The sequence below is a fragment of the Saimiri boliviensis genome, chromosome 10, assembly GCF_048565385.1.
Source record: "Saimiri boliviensis isolate mSaiBol1 chromosome 10, mSaiBol1.pri, whole genome shotgun sequence".
NCBI classification, from domain to species: domain Eukaryota; kingdom Metazoa; phylum Chordata; class Mammalia; order Primates; family Cebidae; genus Saimiri; species Saimiri boliviensis.
In genome coordinates this window covers 17,218,218-17,238,102 of record NC_133458.1, presented here as the reverse complement: position 1 = coordinate 17,238,102, position 19,885 = coordinate 17,218,218, and the positions used below count along the sequence as shown (strand labels likewise).

Sequence of the window (19,885 nt, the reverse complement as noted above, 5' to 3'; positions counted from 1 at the left end):
TAGCTACTTAGGTTAGGACTACGATAATTTCTGTATGTTTTATAGAGACAGAATCTTGCTATGTTGCCCAGGATGGTCTCAAACTCCTGGGCTCAAGAGATCCTCCTTGGCCTCCCAAATAGCTGGGATTACAGGCATGAGCCACCAAATGGGGTGTTTAGGTGTTTATTCAATTTTAGAATTCTTTTTTTTTTTTTTTCTTTGAGACAGAGTCTTGCTCTGTCACCCAGGCTGGAGTGTGCAGTGGTGAGATCTCAGCTCACTGCAACTTCCACCTCCTGGGTTCAAGTCAATTCTCCTGCCTCAGCCTCCCAAGTAGCTGGGATTACAGGCATGTGCCACCACACCTGGCTCATTTTTGCATTTTCAGTAGAGACAGGGTTTCACCAAGTTGGCCAGGCTGTTCTCAAACCCCTACCCTCAGGTGATGCCCCTGCCTCAGCCTCCCTAAGTGCTGGGATTACAGACATGAGCCACCGTGCCTGGCCAATAATTCTTCTCTTTAAAAAAAAAAAAAAAGGATGAGCCAAGCATGGTAGCTCACACCTGTAACCCCTGCACTTTGGGAAGCTGAGGCGGGAGGACTGCTTGAGCCTAGGAGTTCGAGACCAGCCTGGGCAACATAAGAAGACCTCATCTCTACAAATAATTAAAAAAAAAAAAAAAAAGCCAGGCATGGTGGCTCATGCTTCTGGTCCCAGCTACTCAACAGGCTGTGGCAGGTAGATCATTTGATCCCGGGAGTTTGTTTGAGGCTGCAGTGAACCATGAGCGCACCACTGCACTCCAATCTGGGTGACAGGGTGAGATCCCATCTCAAATAAATAAAATATTTCTGGTGCCTTTCATAAAAATTAATAACAAACAAAATCTTCTCAGCAGAAATATCCAAAAAGTTGAGTAACAGGGTCACCTGCAGCATGCCCAACACCCAATGGCCTGATGTATGCTGTGTTACTAAGAGAACCGCTTAGGGCCGCCAAATCACAAGCGTGGATGATTTCTTTAGTCACACAGACGAGTCACGCAAGCGCTACTAAGACAGGTTCCTTACAATCGCCACTATCTTATTTACTGCTCAAGGAGGCATGGGACTTCTCTCCAAACAGGGTGATAAAAAGAAGTGAGACTTGTTTATTTTTTTAAAAAAAAGTACAAAAGTAGGCCGGGCGCGGTGGCTCATGCCTGTAATCCCAGCACTTTGGGAGGCCGAGGTGGGCGGATCACAAGGTCAAGAGATCAAGACCATCCTGGCCAACATGGTGAAACCCTGTCTCTACTAAAAATACAAAAAAAAAAAAATTAGCTGGGCGTGGCGGCGTGCGCCTGTAGTCCCAGCTACTTGGGAGGCTGAGGCAAGAGAATTGCTTCAACCAGGGAGGCGGAGGTTGCAGTGAGCCGAGATTATGCCACTGCACTCCAGCCTAGTGCCTGGTGACAAGAGTGAGACTCTGTCTCAAAAAAAAAAAAAAGTACAAAAGTAATAAAAAGAAAAAAAAACAGATCAGGGCTTCTCCCTCCACACTACTGATATTTGGAGCCCAAGTGCTCTTTGTTGTGGAGATCTGTCCTGTATATGGGAGGAGGCTTAGTAGCATCCCTGGTCTCCCCTCTTCCCTTGTGACAACCAAAACTGTCTCAGACACTGCCAAATGTCCTCGGGAGGCAAAACAGCCCTCAAGAACTACTGTGTTAGAGCTATCAAGACTAAAATAGAAGGAATAACTAATCTATATCACCACGACTGCATGCCCATCAATGCATTTGACACTTGCCATGCAGTATCTCCCTCAAAAGAAAAAAAAAGCCGGGCGCGGTGGCTCAAGCCTGTAATCCCAGCACTTTGGGAGGCCGAGGCGGGTGGATCACGAGGTCAAGAAATCAAGACCATCCTGGTCAACATGGTGAAACCCCGTCTCTACTAAAAATACAAAACATTAGCTGGGCATGGTGGCGCGTGCCTGTAATCCCAGCTACTCAGGAGGCTGAGGCAGGAGAATTGCCTGAGCCCAGGAGGCGGAGGTTGCGGTGAGCCGAGATCACGCCATTGCACTCCAGCCTGGGTAACGAGCGAAACTCCGTCTCAAAAAAAAAAAAAAAAATTAGCTGGGCATGGTGGCACGTGCCTGTAATCCCAGCTACTCAGGAGACTGAGGCAGAAGAAGTGCCTGAACCCAGGAGGCGGAGGTTGCAGTGAGCTGAGATCGCGCCATTGCACTCCAGCCTGGGTAACAAGAGCGAAACTCCGTCTCAAAAAAAAAAGAAAAAAAAAAAACACAAGCAGGAGAGCAGCTTTAGCTTTAGCAATGTGCTTACCTGAAGAAGGTGAGCAGGAACACTACGATGTGATGATGGCTGAACCGGGACAGCAGAGATCCTCGCTGAAAAACATTTGGCCAGGCCATGTTCTTCCTGACCTTCCTTCTCACCTCTGACCTTAAAGTTTGGAGAGTGAGTGATTTACATCATTTCTTCTTTCTGGAAAGACGAAACACATTATGGACATTATTAAACATAGGCAGATTATCCAAAAACTGAATTATTTATAGTAACCATATAATCAGGCCTTGTGAGAAAAATCTCATGACCTAGTTGACACCAGAAAATTGGATTGATAATTATGTTAAAGCAATTAGGTAGTCCTTAAAAAAAAATTAGAGAACAGATTATATCTTAATAGAAAGAGCTCATAAAAACTAATAAGAAAATCACTCACTCTTTTTGTTTTTTTAAAGACAGGGTTTCACCATATTGATCAGGCTGGTCTTGAACTCCTGACCTCAGGTGATACGCCTGCCCCAGCCTCCCAAAGAGCTGGGCTTACAGGTGTGAGCCACCATGCCCAGCTGAAAATCACTCACTCTTATAGAAAAAATGAGCCAAGGAAATAAACAGACAACTCAGAAGAAATGAAATGGCTATTAAACTTAAGAAACAAAAGTTCAATCCTACTAGTAATATTAGAAATATAATTGGCCAGGCGCAGTGGCTCACGCCTGTAATCCCAGCAGTTTGGGAGGCCAAGGAGGGTGGATGGCTTGAGGTCAGGTGTTCGAGACCAGCCTGGCTAACATGGTGAAACCTGGCCTATACCAAAAATATTTTTTAAATTAGCTGGGCATGGTGGTAGATGCCTGTAATCCCAGCTACTCAGGAGGCTAAGGCAGGAGAATTGCTTGAATCCAGGAGGCAGAGGTTGCAGTCGAGCCAAGATCACGCCACTGCACTCCAACCTGGATAACAGGGCAAGACTCCATCTCAAATAAAATAAAATAAATGGTTTGCATAGTTAAAATAAGATTGTGCTCAATGTAGCTTAGAGCATAATGGTTCCTGAACTCCCATATGCTACTGAAAGAAGTAAAAATTAGTATAATATTATAAGAAGACAATCTAGCCATGTTCATCAAGAGCATTTGACACAAAAATTCAATTTCTGGCCTGCTCTATCTATGGGTAGCCACCCTTTTATTCCTTTACTTTTGAGTAAACTTGCTTTCACTTAAAAAAATAAATTTCCATGGATCTATTCCTTAAAAAAAAATGCAAGACATATTTAGACCTACAAGCAAAAGTGCTCGAGGATATTTTTTTTTTTTTTTTTTTTGGAGACGGAGTTTCGCTCTTGTTACCCAGGCTGGAGTGCAATGGCGCGATCTCGGCTCATCGCAACCTCCGCCTCCCGGGCTCAGGCAATTCTCCTGCCTCAGCCTCCTGAGTAGCTGGGATTACAGGCACGCGCCACCATGCCCAGCTAACTTTTTTGTATTTTTAGTAGAGACAGGGTTTCACCATGTTGACCAGGATGGTCTCGATCTCTCGACCTCGTGATCCACCCGCCTCGGCCTCCCAAAGTGCTGGGATCACAAGCTTGAGCCACCACGCCCGGCCTTTTTTTTTTTTTTTTTTTTTTTGAGACAAGAATTTCACTCTTCACTCTTTTTACCCAGGCTGGAGTGCAATGGCGCAATCTCGGCTCACCGCAACCTCCGCCTCCTGGGTTCAGGCAATTCTCCTGCCTCAGCCTCCTGAGTAGCTGGGATTACAGGCACGTGCCACCATGCCCAGCTAATTTTTTGTATTTTTAGTAGAGACAGGGTTTCACCATGTTGACCAGGATGGTCTCGATCTCTCGACCTCATGATCCACCCGCCTCGGCCTCCCAAAGTGCTGGGATTACAGGTTTGAGCCACCGCGCCCAGCCTTCGAGGATATTTTTAATATTAAAAGAAAGAAGGAGCTGGGCACAATGGCTCACACCTGTAGTCCTCCAACTACTGGAGACGCTGAGGCAGGAGGATCCCTTGAGTCCAAGAGTTCGAGGTTACAGTGAGCTATGATCATGCCACTGCAATCAACCCTGGGCAAGAAAGTGAGACCCCTGACTCTAAACAAAACAAAACAAAATGATTGAATACAATGTTCTAAATGATCTTCTATTGCCTTGAGGTCAGATCCCACTCCAAGACTCTGGGCAAGCTGCCTAACCCCTATCTGCCCCTGAGTATCCCCCTAAAATGAAAAAGTTTGTGTCAGTCAAAGGAACAGAGAAAGAGGTTAGGCCACTCCTTGGCATCTCCTTCCACTACTTCTGGTAGCTTTTAAAAATTTTTCTTTCTGAGACAGGGACTCACTCTGTCGCCTAGGCTAGAGTGCAGAGGCATGATCTTGACTAACTGCAACCTCCGCTTCCTGGGTTCAAGCGATTCTCCAGCCTCTGCCTCCCGAGTAGCTGGGACTACAAGCATGAGCCACCATGCCTGACTAATTTTTACAGTTTTGAAGAAACATGGTTTCGTCATGTTGCCCAGGCTGGTCTCGAACTCCTGAGCTCAAAGATATCTGCCACCTTGGCCTCCAAAAGTGCTGGGATTACAGGCAATAAGCCACTGTGCCCAGCCCCAGTGCCTTTTCATTTGATTGTACTCTCTAAAAGCTGTACCCATGCTCTGATATCCAAGAATAATTAAGCATAAAGTAAGCAGCTAAACTTAATTACTCCAGTTAGGAGTCTCCAGAACCAATCTAAATATACAACAGAGGAATTAAATAAATTACGGTACGTCCAAATGGCTAAATCATTTATAATTATTTGTCATGAAGTAAAAGACTTTGTAATGACATGAAAAAATGTCAAGTGCAAATAAGTGGGAGCTGGTTATAAATCTAATCAACTCAACTGTGTTTATATAATACATACAAATAAATAGGGAATCTAGCCGGGTGCGGTGGCTCAAGCCTGTAATCCCAGCACTTTGGGAGGCCGAGGCAGGTGGATCATGAGGTCGAGAGATCGAGACCATCCTGGTCAACATGGTGAAACCCCGTCTCTACTAAAAGTGCAAAAAATTAGCTGGGCATGGTGGTGCGTGCCTGTAATCCCAGCTACTCAGGAGGCTGAGGCAAGAGAATTGCCTGAGCCCAGGAGGCGGAGGCTGCGGTGAGCCGAGATCGCGCCATTGCACTCCAGCCTGGGTAACGAGAGCGAAACTCCATCTCAAAAAAAAAATTAATTAATTAAATAAATAAATAGGGAATCTATCGGTTCTCTCTGGGTAGTGAAATGATGGATAATTTTGATTTTCTTCCAAATACTTTTCTTAAAAAGCCTACAACAAACATTTATTTAATTTTTATAATGGAAGGGAAACACCCACAGCATTAGAAAAGTACTATAAGTTAGGCCGGGTATGGTGACTCATGCCTGTAATCCCCATACTCTGGGAGGCCAAGGCAGGAGGATCACTTAAGCCCAAGAGTTTGAGAACAGGCTTTGCTGTAGAGTGAGATCCCACCTCTACAAAAACTAAAAATAAAAAACAGCCAAGCTTAGTAGTTCACATCTGTGGTCCCAGATACTCAGGAGGCTAAGGCAGGAGGATCGCTTGAGCCCAGGGGTTCAAAGGGGCAGTGAGCTATGATCACATCACTGTACTCCAGTCTGTACCACAGAGTAAGACCTTGCCTGCCCCCCGGCATCAAAAAATGTAACGTAATTTATCCGCATATACAGGGAAAAAAATCCACAAAATGGTTTGTAGGATAAATATACAACAGTAGTCAAGGTAGGGAACACATTCAAGAGCTCCCAATACTAAAGAGAGAGCCACAGGGCTTGGCTCTCAGATCAATGTTCACTGGAACTGTTACATTACTTACTTTCACTAGCCACAGCTCAGCAGATGCACCCAAACCTTAAAGCAGGCGTCCCCATACTTTTTACACGGGGGCCAGTTCACTGTCCGAGCCTCAGACTGTTGGAGGGCCGCCACATACTGGTGCTCCTCTCACTGGCCACCAATGAAAGAGGTGCCCTTTCCTGAAGCGTGGGAGTGGGCGGGGGGGAGGGATAAATGGCCTCAAGGGGCCACAGTTTGGGGACGCCTGCCTTAAAGCCTAAGAGACCCAGCAGAAAGGCCATTCTCGCAGCTTATAGATAAAAGAAACAAAGTTGAGGTGGTTACAATTATGTACACATTACAGTTGTTTTCCTTCCTAGCTGTTAGCCCTTAGACCAGTCATGCTCTATAACTCACACCTGGTCATCCATAAAATGGCTTCTCTCACTTGAGTGTTGTAAGGCTAAAAGTAACAATGTATTTGATGTATTTAGATAATGATTTTAGCCACTGATCTGCCAAGGATCAATTCCAAATCAGTAGAATTTAACTAATTTCATTTTAAAGTCATTCTTCTTGGAAAATGTCAATAAAATTATGAGCAGAGTAAGACTATAAAATTCCACTCATAAAATGTAAATTAACTAGGCCGGGTGCAGTGGCTCATGCCTGTAATCCCAGCACTTTGGGAGACCAAGACGGGTGGATCACGAGGTCGAGAGATCGAGACCATCCTGGTCAACATGGTGAAACCCCGTCTCTACTAAAAATACAAAAAATTAGCTGGGCATGGTGGCGCACGCCTGTAGTCCCAGCTACTCGGGAGGCTGAGGCAGGAGAACTGCTTGAACCCAGGAAACGGAGGTTGCGGTGAGCCGAGATCGCGCCATTGCACTCCAGCCTGGGTAACAAGAGCGATACTGTCTCAAAAAAAAAAAGCCTACCACAACCAGTATTCCCAGGCAGTGTCCCACCCAAGCACTAACCAGGCCCCACCATACTTAGCTTCCAAAGTCAGACAAGACTGGCCATGTTCAGGGTGTTACAGAGGTAGGTTTGGAGACGCTATCCATGAATACTGAATACACAATTATCAACTAATAGTTGACAGCAACAAGAATTTTAACATTACAGTATTTTTAATTGACTAATAAAATTGCACATATTTATCACGTACATGTTTTAAAATATGTGCACATTGTGGAATGGCTCAATCAAGCTAGTTAATATATGTATTACCTCACCAACTTATTTTTTGTTGTGAGAAAACTTAACATCTACTCTTTTAGCAATTTTCAAAATAGAGTACATTGATATTAACTATAGTTACCAGCCAGGCACAGTGGCTCACCCTGTAATATCAGCAGTTTGGGAGGCTGAGGCAAGTGGATTGATGGAGTTCAGGAGTTTGAGACCAGCCTGGGCAACACAGCAATACTCCATCTTTGGTCTCTTTTATTTATTTATTTATTTTTTTCTGAGACAGAATCTTGCTCTGTCACCAGGCTGGAGCGCAGTGGCATGATCTCGGCTCACCGCAACCTCCACCTCCCGGGTTCAAGCAATTCTCCTGCCTCAGCCTCCTGAGTAGATGGGACTATAGGCACATGTCACCACGCCCAGCTAATTTTTGTATTTTTTAGTAGAGACAGAGAGCAAAACTCTATCTCTACAAAAAATAAAAAAATATATATTAGCCAGGTTGGGTGCAGTGACTTACACCTGTAATCCCAGCACTTTGGGAGACTGAGGCAGGCGGATCACTTGAGGTCAGGAGTTCAAGACCAGCCTGGCCAACATGGCAAAACCCCATCTCTACTAAAATACAAAACAATTAGCCGGGAGTGGTGACACACACCTGTAACTCCCAGCTACTCAGGAGGTCAAGGCACAAGAATCACTTAATCTAAGAGTCAGAGGCCGCAGTGAGCCAAGATCACACCACTGCACTGCAGCCTGGGCCACAGAGTGAGACTGTCAAAAGAAAAGAAAAGAAAGAACAATTTAGGGGTCATGCAGCCTCTCTGGTTCCAAGACTGAACCTCGGCAAATTGCTCCTAGGGATAACATCACTATTGTAAAACCTAAGATCAGTGCTTGGGGTCTTTTGCAGACCCTACACTCAAGAGATCAGCTGACACCACAGAGACCGCTAATCTGGCTCAACTAATTCTACCAGCCCACCCAGGAACAGAAGACAGCAAGAAAACTTCACTTCAACCCCCTATGATTCCATCTCCAACCTGACCAATCAGTACTCCCTACTTCCCAAGCCCTACCCACCAAATTATCTTTCAAAACTCTGATCTCTCTCAGGGAGACTGATTTGAGTAATAATGAAACTCCGGTCTCCTGCACAATCAGATCTGTGTGAATTACAGTTTTGCCATTGCAATTTCCGTCTTGATAAATTGGCACTGTCTAGGCAGCAGGCAAGGTGAACCCATCGGGTGGTTACAATAGTGTGCAATCACTGCTAAGTAAAAAATGACTTCTCACTGCAGCAACATGTCCAGATGAAAGGCAATGTTGCCTTTTCTTTTTTTGAGACAGAGTCTCGCACTGTCATCCAGGCTGTAGTGCAGTGGCATGATCTTGGCTCACTGAAATCTTGGCTCACTGCAATCTCTGCCTCCTGGGTTCGAGTAATTCTCCAGCCTCAGCCTCCCGAGTAGCTGGGATTACAGGAGTGCACCACCATGCCCACCTATTTTTTTTTTTTTTTTTGTATTTTTTTAGTAAAGACAGGGTTTTACCTACATTGGCCAGGATGGTCTCGATCTCCTGATCTTGTGATCTGCCCACCTCGACCTCCCAAAGTGCTGGGATTACAGGCGTGAGCCACCTCGCCTGGCGACGATGTTGCCTTCTACAATGCTGCTTTGGGATATAAAATTTTCCCCAATTATTATTTCTTTTTTTTTTTTTTTTTTTTTTGAGACGGAGTTTCGCTCTTGTTACCCAGGCTGGAGTGCAATGGCGCGATCTCAGCTCACCGCAACCTCCACCTCCTGGGTTCAGGCAATTCTCCTGCCTCAGCCTCCTGAGTAGCTGGGATTATAGGCACGCGCCACCATGCCCAGCTAACTTTTTGTATTTTTAGTAGAGATGGGGTTTCACCATGTTGACCAGGTTGGTCTCGATCTCTCGACCTTGTGATCCACCCGCCTCGGCCTCCCAAAGTGCTGGGATTACAGGCTTGAGCCACCGCGCCCGGCCCCAATTATTATTTCTAATTTCACTTTCTATAGTGGTGTTTAGAGTCCTTTGCAACCCAAATATAAAGCTGTACTTCAGAGGCCAAGGCAAGAGGATCACTTGTGGCTGAGAGTTCAAGATCAGCCTGGGCAACAGACCCCGACTCTACAAAAAATTTAAAAATTCGCCAGATGTGGTGGCATGCACTGTAGTCCTAGCTACTAGGGAGGCTGAGGCAGGAGGATTACTTGAGGCCAGGCCTTCAAGGCTGCAGTGAGCTATGATGATGCCACTGTACTCCTGCCTAGGTGACAGAGGAAGATCCTGCCTCCAGAAAAAAGAAAGAAAGAGAAAAACCAACTGTCTTATATTAGAAACTCTGTAAAGAGAGAAAGTCGACTGCAGAGTGGGCAGGGGAATAGTTAGCAGGAAAGGAGATGACATCCATGAAGCCACCACACGCCCACTCTGCCCCATTCATCTCATCTGCCCAGTCTTCCCACGCACCCCACCCCTGGCCCTTTTTTTTTTTTTTTTTTTTTTTTTTTGAGACGGAGTTTCCCTCTTGTTACCAGGCTGGAGTGCAATGGCGCGATCTCGGCTCACCGCAATCTCTGCCTCCTAGGTTCAAGCAATTCTCCTGCCTCAGCCTCCTGAGTAGCTGGGATTACAGGCAAGCGCCACCATGCCCAGCTAATTTTTTGTATTTTTAGTAGAGACGGGGTTTCACCATGTTGACTAGGATGGTCTCGATCTCCCGACCTCGTGGTTCACCCGCCTCGGCCTCCCAAAGTGCTGGGATTACAGGCTTGAGCCACCGCGCCCGGCCCCCCTGGCCCTTTTGACCATGCTCTCTGGAAACAGAGATACGTGGTTAGCAAATCCCATATCTTTTACTCTCTGGATATCTAGTTACATAGTCAGCAGCACAATATCCTTGTAAGATTCCTGGCACTCCCCTGATAGCTTCACTTCCCCTAAGGCCTCTCAAGAGGAGCAATCTTTCCTCCCACAACCTACAGACCTCAAGGACACAAGGGGTCCCATTCTCTTTGTTTCCCTGAGGCCATTTCCAGATCTTTATCTTCCTGGCAAGACCCAGGCTTCTTTGAAGCTCACACCCTGGGGCTTTACAGCCTGCTGTTCCCCATATTAAGTCAGGGACTGATCTCCCCAGCACTCCTGTGCCACCGTCACCCAGCCTCCATCCCCTCAGACAGGTGGATAAGCTCCCACCCCAGCCTCTCAGTTCGGGTTCTCTTCACCACCACCCTTTTCCTCCATCACCCAATAAAAACACGCAAGGCTGAAAGCTTTCCAAACCTCCTACTTCCTGTCCTTGCAGATCAAGTACCTGAATCCACCACGCCTCAACAGTCATTTGACCTCCACAAGCCTCCCGGTTCAGTAACCGCACTTTTCCCTTATCCATCCCCCTCCTGTCCTCATTTTCTTCCTTGGCAACTTAGAAGCTATAGTGCCCTTCCTTGTCTCTGTCCACCTCCTTTCCTGCACCCAAGCAGCTGAGTTTTGCCACAGAAAAATCACACAAGCAGGCTGATTTCACTTTTTAGATTCAAACCACAAACCACAAAAGAGCATGCAACACTGCCCAGCAAGCAATTACTACTTCCCAGTAATTTTGCTTTCTCAATCTGAGACAGCAATTTCACACTTCTCTTTTTAAACTTCCAACATCTTTCTCTCCTCCTTGCTCCAGTATCATGCCTTTAAGTCAAGAATTCCCAGATTCACTGAGCACAGTGGCTCACGCCTGTAATCCCAGTACTTTGGGATGCCAAGGCAGGTGGATCACAAAGTCAGCAGTTTGAGACCAGCCTGACCAACATGGTGAAACCCCGTATTTAAAAAAAAAAAAAAAAAAAAAAAAAAGTCCCAGGTTCATGACTCTAACTTAGATCCTCCAGGATCCAAATGATCACTTAATATCCCTCCATGGATCTAAAACAAAACTCTTAAACTGGGCATGGTGGTTCACGCCTATAATCCCAGCACTTCAGGAGACCAGATCTGGAGATCAAGACTAGCCTGGCCAACACGGCGAAACTCTTGTCTCTACTAAAAATACAAAAAGTAGCCGGTCATGGTGGCAAGCACCTTGTAATCCCAGCTACTCGGGAGGCTGAGGCAGAAGAATCACTTGAACTGGGGAGGCGGAGGTTGCAGTGAGCCAAGATCAGACCACTGTACTCTAGGCTGGGCAACGGAGTGAGACTCCGTTTCAAATAAAACAAAACAGAACTCTTCATTTCTCCCTCCAAATCTATCCCTCCCCTGTGGAGTTATAATTAGAGAAAAAGAGTCAGGCTGGTGGGAGCAACGGAGAGCAAAAAGAGTAAGCAGAGAAGTTCTGTCTACCTTTCTTCGTGGTCCAGGACACATATACCTGCCTGTTGCTTCCTTGAAACACACTCTCATACCTTCTCTAATAAATCTGCCTTTCTATACCTAAAACTGTCTTGGTAAATTCTTCTGACTGCCTGTACCACCAGCCCTGATAGTCACTGATCACCTGCAACATTTTGGTGACCTGTACAAGAAACTCTCCTTACGGAGAACCCCCCTCCCTTTCTTTTTCCCAACTTGGAACCCTCAGTGGACAGCATCCAAGCACTAAGACAACTGAAGGTCTCTGGCTGGAGCTACACTCCAGTGGGACTGAAAGGTGTCCATGTGAAAGCGACTAACCTCCTCCAGTCCAGCCCAGATAGTCGCTAATCACCTGCAACATCCTTCCCACTTCAGCTAAGGCACCGCCATTCCTTACAGTTGACCAAGGTAACTACGAGGTATCCTTTACTTCTTTTCCTTTAACTTCTGCATCCAATCCAGTACTAAATCCAGTACTTTTCACCTCCAAAATATCCCAAATCCCAACATCCATATGGATAAGCTCACTCCCCAGCCTCTCAGTTCTGGCCCTCTTCACCACCACCCTCTTCTCTCCACCCTCACTGCCACCACCCTAAGATAAACCACCAGCAGCATCTCCCACCTGCCTACCTTGACAGTTTCTGCTTAAAACCCTTTCCTGGCTTCCCAAGACTCAGACAAAAATACAGATTATTTGCTAGAGCCTTCAAAGCCTGTCTAACCTCTGCAGGTAAATAGATGCTTAGGGCTGGGGAGGGGCGGGGCTGACAGATGGGTTGGTAACAGGAGGCTACGGATGGAGGAGGAGGCTGCCTGAGCCAATAACTAACTGCAGAGGTTGGGTTTTGCTTTAATTCATTACTTTCCAATTAGTATTATATGCCTAAGGTATAAAACTCAAAGGATACGACTGGGTGCAGCGGCTCATGCTTGTAATCCCAGCACTTTGGGACGCCGCGGTGGGTAGATTACCTGAGGTGAGAAGTTTGAGACCAGCCTGGCCAACATGGGGAAACCCCATCTCTACTAAAAATACAAAACTTAGCCAAACGTGGTGGCACACACCTATAATCCCAACTACTAAGAAGGCTGAGGCAGGAATCACTTGAACCCAGGAATTGAAGGTTGCAATGAGCTGATATCACGCCACTGCACTCCAGCCTGGGCCACAAAGTGAAACTCCATCACAACAACAACAAATTACTCAGGCCGGGCGCAGTGGCTCAAGCCTGTAATCTCAGCACTTTGGGAGGCCGAGGCGGGTGGATGACGAGGTCAAGAGATCGAGACCATCCTGGTCAACATGGTGAAACCCCGTCTCTACTAAAAATACAAAAAATTAGCTGGGCATGGTGGCGCGTGCCTGTAATCCCAGCTACTCAGGAGGCTGAGGCAGGAGAATTGCCTGAACCCAGGAGGCAGAGGTTGCAGTGAGCCGAGATCGCGCCATTGCACTCCAGCCTGGGTAACAAGAGCGAAACTCCGTCTCAATAAAATAAAAAAAAATTTTTTTAAGTTTATTTTAAATGAATAAATTGGTTGACTGACGGCAGAACACTGAATGCTTACACAGTGCCAGACACCATGCTAGGTACTTACCATACATCACTGCATTTAGTTCTCTCAATATTTTACAGATGAGAAAACAGATATTAGAAAGTAATCAGCCAGGTGTGGTGGCTGACGCCTGCAATCCCAGCACTTTGGGAGGCCAAGGTGGGTAGATCAAGAGGTCAGGAGCTCAAGACCAGCCCGGCCAAGATGGTGAAATCTTGTCTCTACTACAAATACAAAAATTAGCTGGGCATGTTGGCAGGCACCTATAATCCCAGCTACTCAGAGGCTGAGGCAGGAAAATCACTTGAATCCCAGGGGATGGAGGTTGCAGTGAGCCAACATCACATGCCAGGGCAACAGAGTGAGACTACGTCTCAGAAGAAAAAAGGAAAGTAATCTCACCAGGCATGGTGGCTCACGCCTGTAATCCTAGCACTTTGGGAGGCCAAGGCAGGTGGATCATCTGAGGTCAGGAGTTCAAGACTACCCTGGCTAACATGGTGAAACCCCGTCTCTACTAAAAATATAAAAATTAGCCAGGCATGATGGTGCACGCCTGTAATCCCAGCTACTCAGGAGGCTGAGGCAGAAGAATTGCTTGAACCCGGGAAGCGGAGGTTGCAGTGAGCTGAGATCACACTACTGCACTCCAGCCTGTGTGATGAGGGTGAGACTCCACCTCAAAAATAAAAAAACATAAAGAAAGAAATCTCTAGGTCTGGTCCAGTAGCTCAAGCCTATAATCCCAGCACTCTGGGAGGTGGAGGTGGGAGGATCACTTGAGCTCAGGCGTTTAAGACCAACCATGGTAACACTGGGAGAGCCCATCTCTACAAAAAATACAAAAATTACCCAGTCATGGTGGTGCACACCTGGGGCCCCATCTACTTGGGAGGCTGAAGTGGGAAGATCACTTGAGCCCAGGAGGCTGAGGCAGCAGTCAACCATTACTGCACCACTGCACTCCAGCCTGGGTGACAGAGAAACACCCGGTCTCAAAACATTTTTTAAAAAAGCAATCTCTCTTAAGAGATGGAGTGCACATTCAAACTCGGACCTGATTCTAGATCCTATATTATATCACTTAAAAGGGAAGGTTAAAATAGAAAATATTCCAGCCGCGCACAACGGCTCATACCTGTAATCCTAGCACTTTGGGAGGCCGAGGCGGGTGGATCATGAGGTCAAGAGATCAAGACCATCCTGGCCAACATGATGAAACCCTGTCTCTACTAAAAATACAAAAATTAGCCGTTTGTGGTGGCTCACGCCTGTAGTCCCAGCTAATCGGGAGGCTGGGGCTGGAGAATCACTTGAACCCGGGAAGTGGAGGTTACAGTGAGCGAAGATCATGCCACTGCACTCCAGCCTGACAATACAGCAAGACTCTGTCTCAAAAATAAAAAATAGGCCGGGTGCAGTGGCTCAAGCCTGTAATCCCAGCACTTTGGGAGGCCAAGGTGGGTGGATCACAAGGTCAAGAGATCGAGACCATCCTGGTCAACATGGTGAAACCCCGTCTCTATAAAAATACAAAAAATTAGCTGGGCATGGTGGTGCGTGCCTGTAATCCCAGCTACTCAGGAGGCTGAGACAGGAGAATTGCCTGAACCCAGGAGGCGGAGGTTGCGGTGAGCCGAGATCACGCCATTGCACTCCAGCCTGGGTAACAAGAGCGAAACTCTGTCTCAAAATAAAATAAAATAAAATAAAATAAAATAAAAAATAAAAAATAAAGGAAAATATTCCAAGCTGGGTAAAACACAGTAGTTAGAACTATCACACGCTCATACATTTAAAAAGAGCTACAAAAAAATTAAAACAAGCAGAGTACGGTGGCTCACGTCTGTAATCCCAGCACTTTGGCCCTTTGGGAGGCTGAGGCAGGTGGATCATTTGAGGTCAGGAGTTCGAGACCAGCCTAGTGAATATGGCAAAACCCCGTCTCTACTAAAAATACAAAAATTAGCCAGTCAAGGTGGTGGGTGCCTGTAGTCCCAGCTGCTTGGGAGGCTGAGACAGGAGAATTGCTTGAAGCTGGGAGACAGAGGTTGCAGTGAGCCGAGATCCCCCCACTGTACTCCAACCTAGGCAAGAGTGAGACTCTGTCTCAAATAAATAAATAAATAAAAATAAAAGAACTGGCACACCTTAAACTCAGAGGTATACATCCAGGATGGGGAAAAAGAAATATCTTACTGGTTAAGAGTGGTTCTCTTATACACTCAAAGGAGAGGGGCATTAGATGGCATTAGATGAGCAATTACTAACCTCTCAGACTTCTGTTTAAAGGTGCACAGTAAAAAGATTATGTGTATTCAAAATGTAAAGAAGAATGTGGGAAATTATTAAATGGATAGTTTAGTTCACCTTTGACAGTACTGCATCCACTGCAGTTTATCATCTCAATGCTCACACTCATACAAGTATCTGTTTGTTTGTTTGTTTTTTCAGAGATAGGATCTCACTCTGTTACCTGGGCTAGATTGCAGTGGCGTGATCATAGCTCACTGCAGCCTCTGCAGTCTACCTAGGCTTAGGCGATCGATCCTCCTGCCTCAGCCTCCAGAGTTGCTGGGATTTCAGGTGGGCACCATCACATCTGTCTAATTTTCTTAGCTTTTGTAGAGACAGGGCCTTGCTGTGTTACCCAGTCTGGTCTTGAATTCCTGGCCTCAAGAGATAGATCCTCTCACCTCGACCTCCCAAAGCCCAGGGATTATGGGCATGAGCCACCGCACCCAGCCACAAGCATCTTTTTTATCCCACATTATCTTATATAAAGCCATTTGCTTGTACCACATAAATCCTTTTTATTCATAACTCATGTCTTCCTGTAATTTTATTTTTCTCTCTTTTTTTTTTTTTTTTTTTTTTTTTGAGACGGAGTTTCGCTCTTGTTACCCAGGCTGGAGTGCAATGGCGCGATCTCGGCTCACCGCAACCTCCGCCTCCTGGGCTCAGGCAATTCTCCTGCCTCAGCCTCCTAAGTAGCTGGGATTACAGGCACGCGCCACCAAGCCCAGCTAGTTTTTTGTATTTTTAGTAGAGACGGGGTTTCACCATGTTGACCAGGATGGTCTCGATCTCTCGACCTCGTGATCCACCCGCCTCAGCCTCCCAAAGTGCTGGGATTACAGGCTTGAGCCACCGCGCCCGGCCCTCTCTTCTTAAATTGTCTCATTACCACAGACATAAAATATCTGGCATTTACCTATAAAAATCTCATTCCAGGATTTCCAAAACCACATTCTTCTTCCCTGTTTTTGGACATGTTCCAAAGACAACTAGTTTTCAAGATAAAGATCTTTCCCTCTTCCACACAAACGATTTATAATCAAGTTAATGATGACTGCAGTGACATATCATTACCACTGATGAGCAGAGACAAATCAGAACCTTAAACAATCAACAAGGCAGTTGATCCTGACAGCTGGAAAGCAGCAACACACTGCTAACCTAACTTTACATTGTTTCCGTGTCACCTTCTTAGGCAGAAACTGGAAATCAAAGACTAACAGAAGAATGGGGTCTCTCAAGAGGCAAGCCAGGTATGAAATCCAAGACCCTCCACTTAAGTAAGTTCTCTGAATCTCAATTTCTTTCTTTCTTTTTTTTTTTTTTTTTTTTTTTGAGGCGGAGTTTCACTCTTGTTACCCAGGCTGGAGTGCAATGGCGCCATCTCGGCTCACCGCAACCTCCGCCTCCTGGGTTCAGGCAATTCTCCTGCCTCAGTCTCCTGAGTAGCTGGGATTACAGGCACGCGCCGCCATGCCCAGCTAATTTTTTTGTATTTTTAGAAGAGACGGGGGTTTCACCATGTTGACCAGGATGGTCTCGATTTCTTGACCTCGTGATCCACCCGCCTCAGCCTCCCAAAATGCTGGGATTACAGGCTTGGGCCACCGCGCCCGTCCCTGAATCTCAATTTCTTTCTTTCTTTCTAGTTTTTTTGTTTGTTTGTTTGTTTGTTTGTTTTTAAAGACAGAGTCTGGCCCTGCTGCCCAGGCTGGAATGCAGTGGCGTGATCATGATCTTGGCTCCCTGCAACCTCCACCTCCCAGGTTCAAATGATTCTTCTGCCTCAGCATCCCGAGTAGCTGGGATTACAGGTGTGTACCACCACAACCGGTTAGTTTTTTTTCTTTTTAGTACAGTCGGGGTTTCACCAAGTTGGCCAGGCTGGTCTTGAACGCCTGACCTCAAGTGATTCACCTGCTTCAGCCTCCCAAAGTGCTGGGATTACAGGCAGGAGACACCGAGCCCAACCTGAAGCTCAATTTCCTCATGTATTGATTAAATGAGATAATTTATTTGGCGTTCTTAGTATAGAGATTGGTATACAAGCAACATCCAACAAATTGAAAAATCACTGAAGCACCAAAGCACTGAAGCATTCCCTTCAACAACTACTATTTTATATAAATCATAATCACATGTGTATATAAACTTGTGTAAAGCAGAAATAAAGTGGTGGACAAAAAGATAACAACTGAATGCTTTTGCTCACTCCAGGAACCACTCCTCCCTATGAACTTTCAGTAAAGAGTTACCACGAGACAGCCTACAATCTTCCATTTGAAGAAAACACTAAAAACTCCGGGGACACATTCCCATTATCTCCCGTCAAAACCGAGAATAAACAGAACACACTCTGAGAAGAAGAATAAGGAGGGAATGACGAACAATTTGACCAAATTCCTTGACGGAGATCATGGTAGTTACCAGAAAACAAAGCCAGTTACTGCACTGAGACCACTCTCCTTCTCTGACCTCTATACATCCTTCCCAAAAAGCCTCCCCACCTACCTGGAAAGCATCTCCTCTCTCCCGGTCCGAACGCCAAGCCCTTTTCTGGTCAAATCAGAATCTCCCAGACCCACAGCTGGAGAGCAGGCTGGCTACGAGCACAAAAGCCGCCGCCGCGTGGGTCCCGGCCCGGCCGCAGCATCCCCCGGGGGTCTTTCTCCTCCCCATCCTCCCCCTCGCGATCCCCCCCGTGGCCGCCGGGACTCCAGACCCGGGCCTGCCGCGCGGATGGAAAGCGCGAGCGGCCGATCCTGCCCGGGCACCCCACCCACGGAGGGGGCCGCCACCGCCCTCCCGACCCGGGAAGCCCCTCGGATTGGACCCGCCCCCGCCCCTAGGAGGGCTCCGACCCCACGCATCACGGCTCGCGCACCCGAGACACTCTGTGGTCGCCGCTCTCCAGCCCCGGTTCCGCTCGCCTGGTCCGCCCGGGCTCTGCTGCCCGCCGCCCTCGCCGCCAGCTCACCCCTGGCGCCGCGGCCAGGGTTTCCGGGCGCCCACGTGACCCTCCCGTACCCGGGCGCGCTGGGAGTTGTAGTCCCGCGGCGCGGCCTCACCCGCTAGAGCGGAAGAGGGCTGGAGGGCGGAGGCCCCAGTGAAGCCAGCTGCTGAGGACCCGGCCAGGAAAGTTAGCTGCAAAAGACCAGAGACAGAAGAAATGATATTGGGAGAACTGGTGCATACTCTTTTTTTCCTCAAAAGAGCGGTATTCAGTCTTTGTTTTTGTTTTGTTTTGTTTTTTGTTTTTTGTTTTTTATTTTTGAGACGGAGTTTCACTCTTGTTACCCAGGCTGGAGTGCAATGGCACTATCTCGGCTCACCGCAACCTCCGCCTCCTGGGTTCAGGCAATTCTCCCGCCTCAGCCTCCTGAGTAGCTGGGATTACAGGCATGCGCCACCATGCCCAACTAATTTTTTGTATTTTTAGTAGAGACGGGGTTTCACCATGTTGACCAGGATGGTCTCGATCTCTTGACCTCGTGATCCACCCACCTCGGCCTCCCAAAGTGCTGGGATTACAGGCTTGGGCCACCGCGCCCGGCCCAGTCTTTGTTTTTATAAAAAGTAACACACAACTAAGTGTGCTACTGAACTGCCGTAACTTTAGGTGTCTAAATTAATTAAATGCAGGCGGGCCACAGTGGGCTCACGCCTGTAATCTAACACTTTAGGAACTCGAGAAGGGAGGATCACTTGAACCCAGTATTTCAAGACCAGCCTGAGCAATAAAGCCAGACCCTGTCTCTACAAAAAAAAAAATTAAAATTAGCCAGGCGTAGTGTCACGTGCCTGTGGTCCCTGCTACAGGGGCAGCCAAGGTGCGACGATCACTTAAGCCCAAAAGTTTGAGGCTGGCAGCTGTGATCGCTCCATTGCACTTAAGCCTGGGCAAAAGAACAAGACTCTGCCTCCAAAAATAAAAATAAAAATAAAAAAAATCCGGCACAAGTGGCTCACACCTGTAATCCTAACACTTTGGGAGGCCGAGGTAGGAACATCATTTGAGGCCAAGAGTTTGAGACCAGCCTGGGCAAGATACTGAGCGCCCCCCGCCCCCACTGTCGTTTCCTTAAAAAATAAATAGCCGGGCGCGGGTGGCTCATGCCTGTAATCACAGCACTTTGGGAGGCCGAGGCAGGTGGATCACTAAGTCAGGAGATTGAAACCGTCCTGGCCCACAGGGTGAAACCCCATCTCTGCTAAAAAAATACAAAAAACTATCTGGGCGTGGTGGCCCATGCCTGTAGTCACAGCTACTTGGGAGGCTGAGGCAGGGGAATTGCCTGAAACCAGGAGGCGGAGATTGC

General features: G+C 47.1%; 1 protein-coding gene across 1 annotated transcript in view; it reads right to left on the bottom strand.

Moving 5' to 3' along the window:
• Positions 1–18,563, bottom strand: part of SLC37A3 (solute carrier family 37 member 3) — a 58,785-nt gene extending 40,222 nt beyond the window's left edge. The window contains exons 1-2 of the mRNA XM_039472905.2: positions 18,451–18,563; positions 2,317–2,478 (exon numbers count right to left, since the gene is read on the bottom strand). Of these exons, the coding sequence (XP_039328839.1) occupies positions 2,317–2,405 (89 nt within the window). The 5' untranslated portion in view covers positions 2,406–2,478; positions 18,451–18,563. The remainder of the gene's footprint in view (positions 1–2,316; positions 2,479–18,450) is intronic.
• Positions 18,564–19,885: the final 1,322 nt, after the last annotated feature.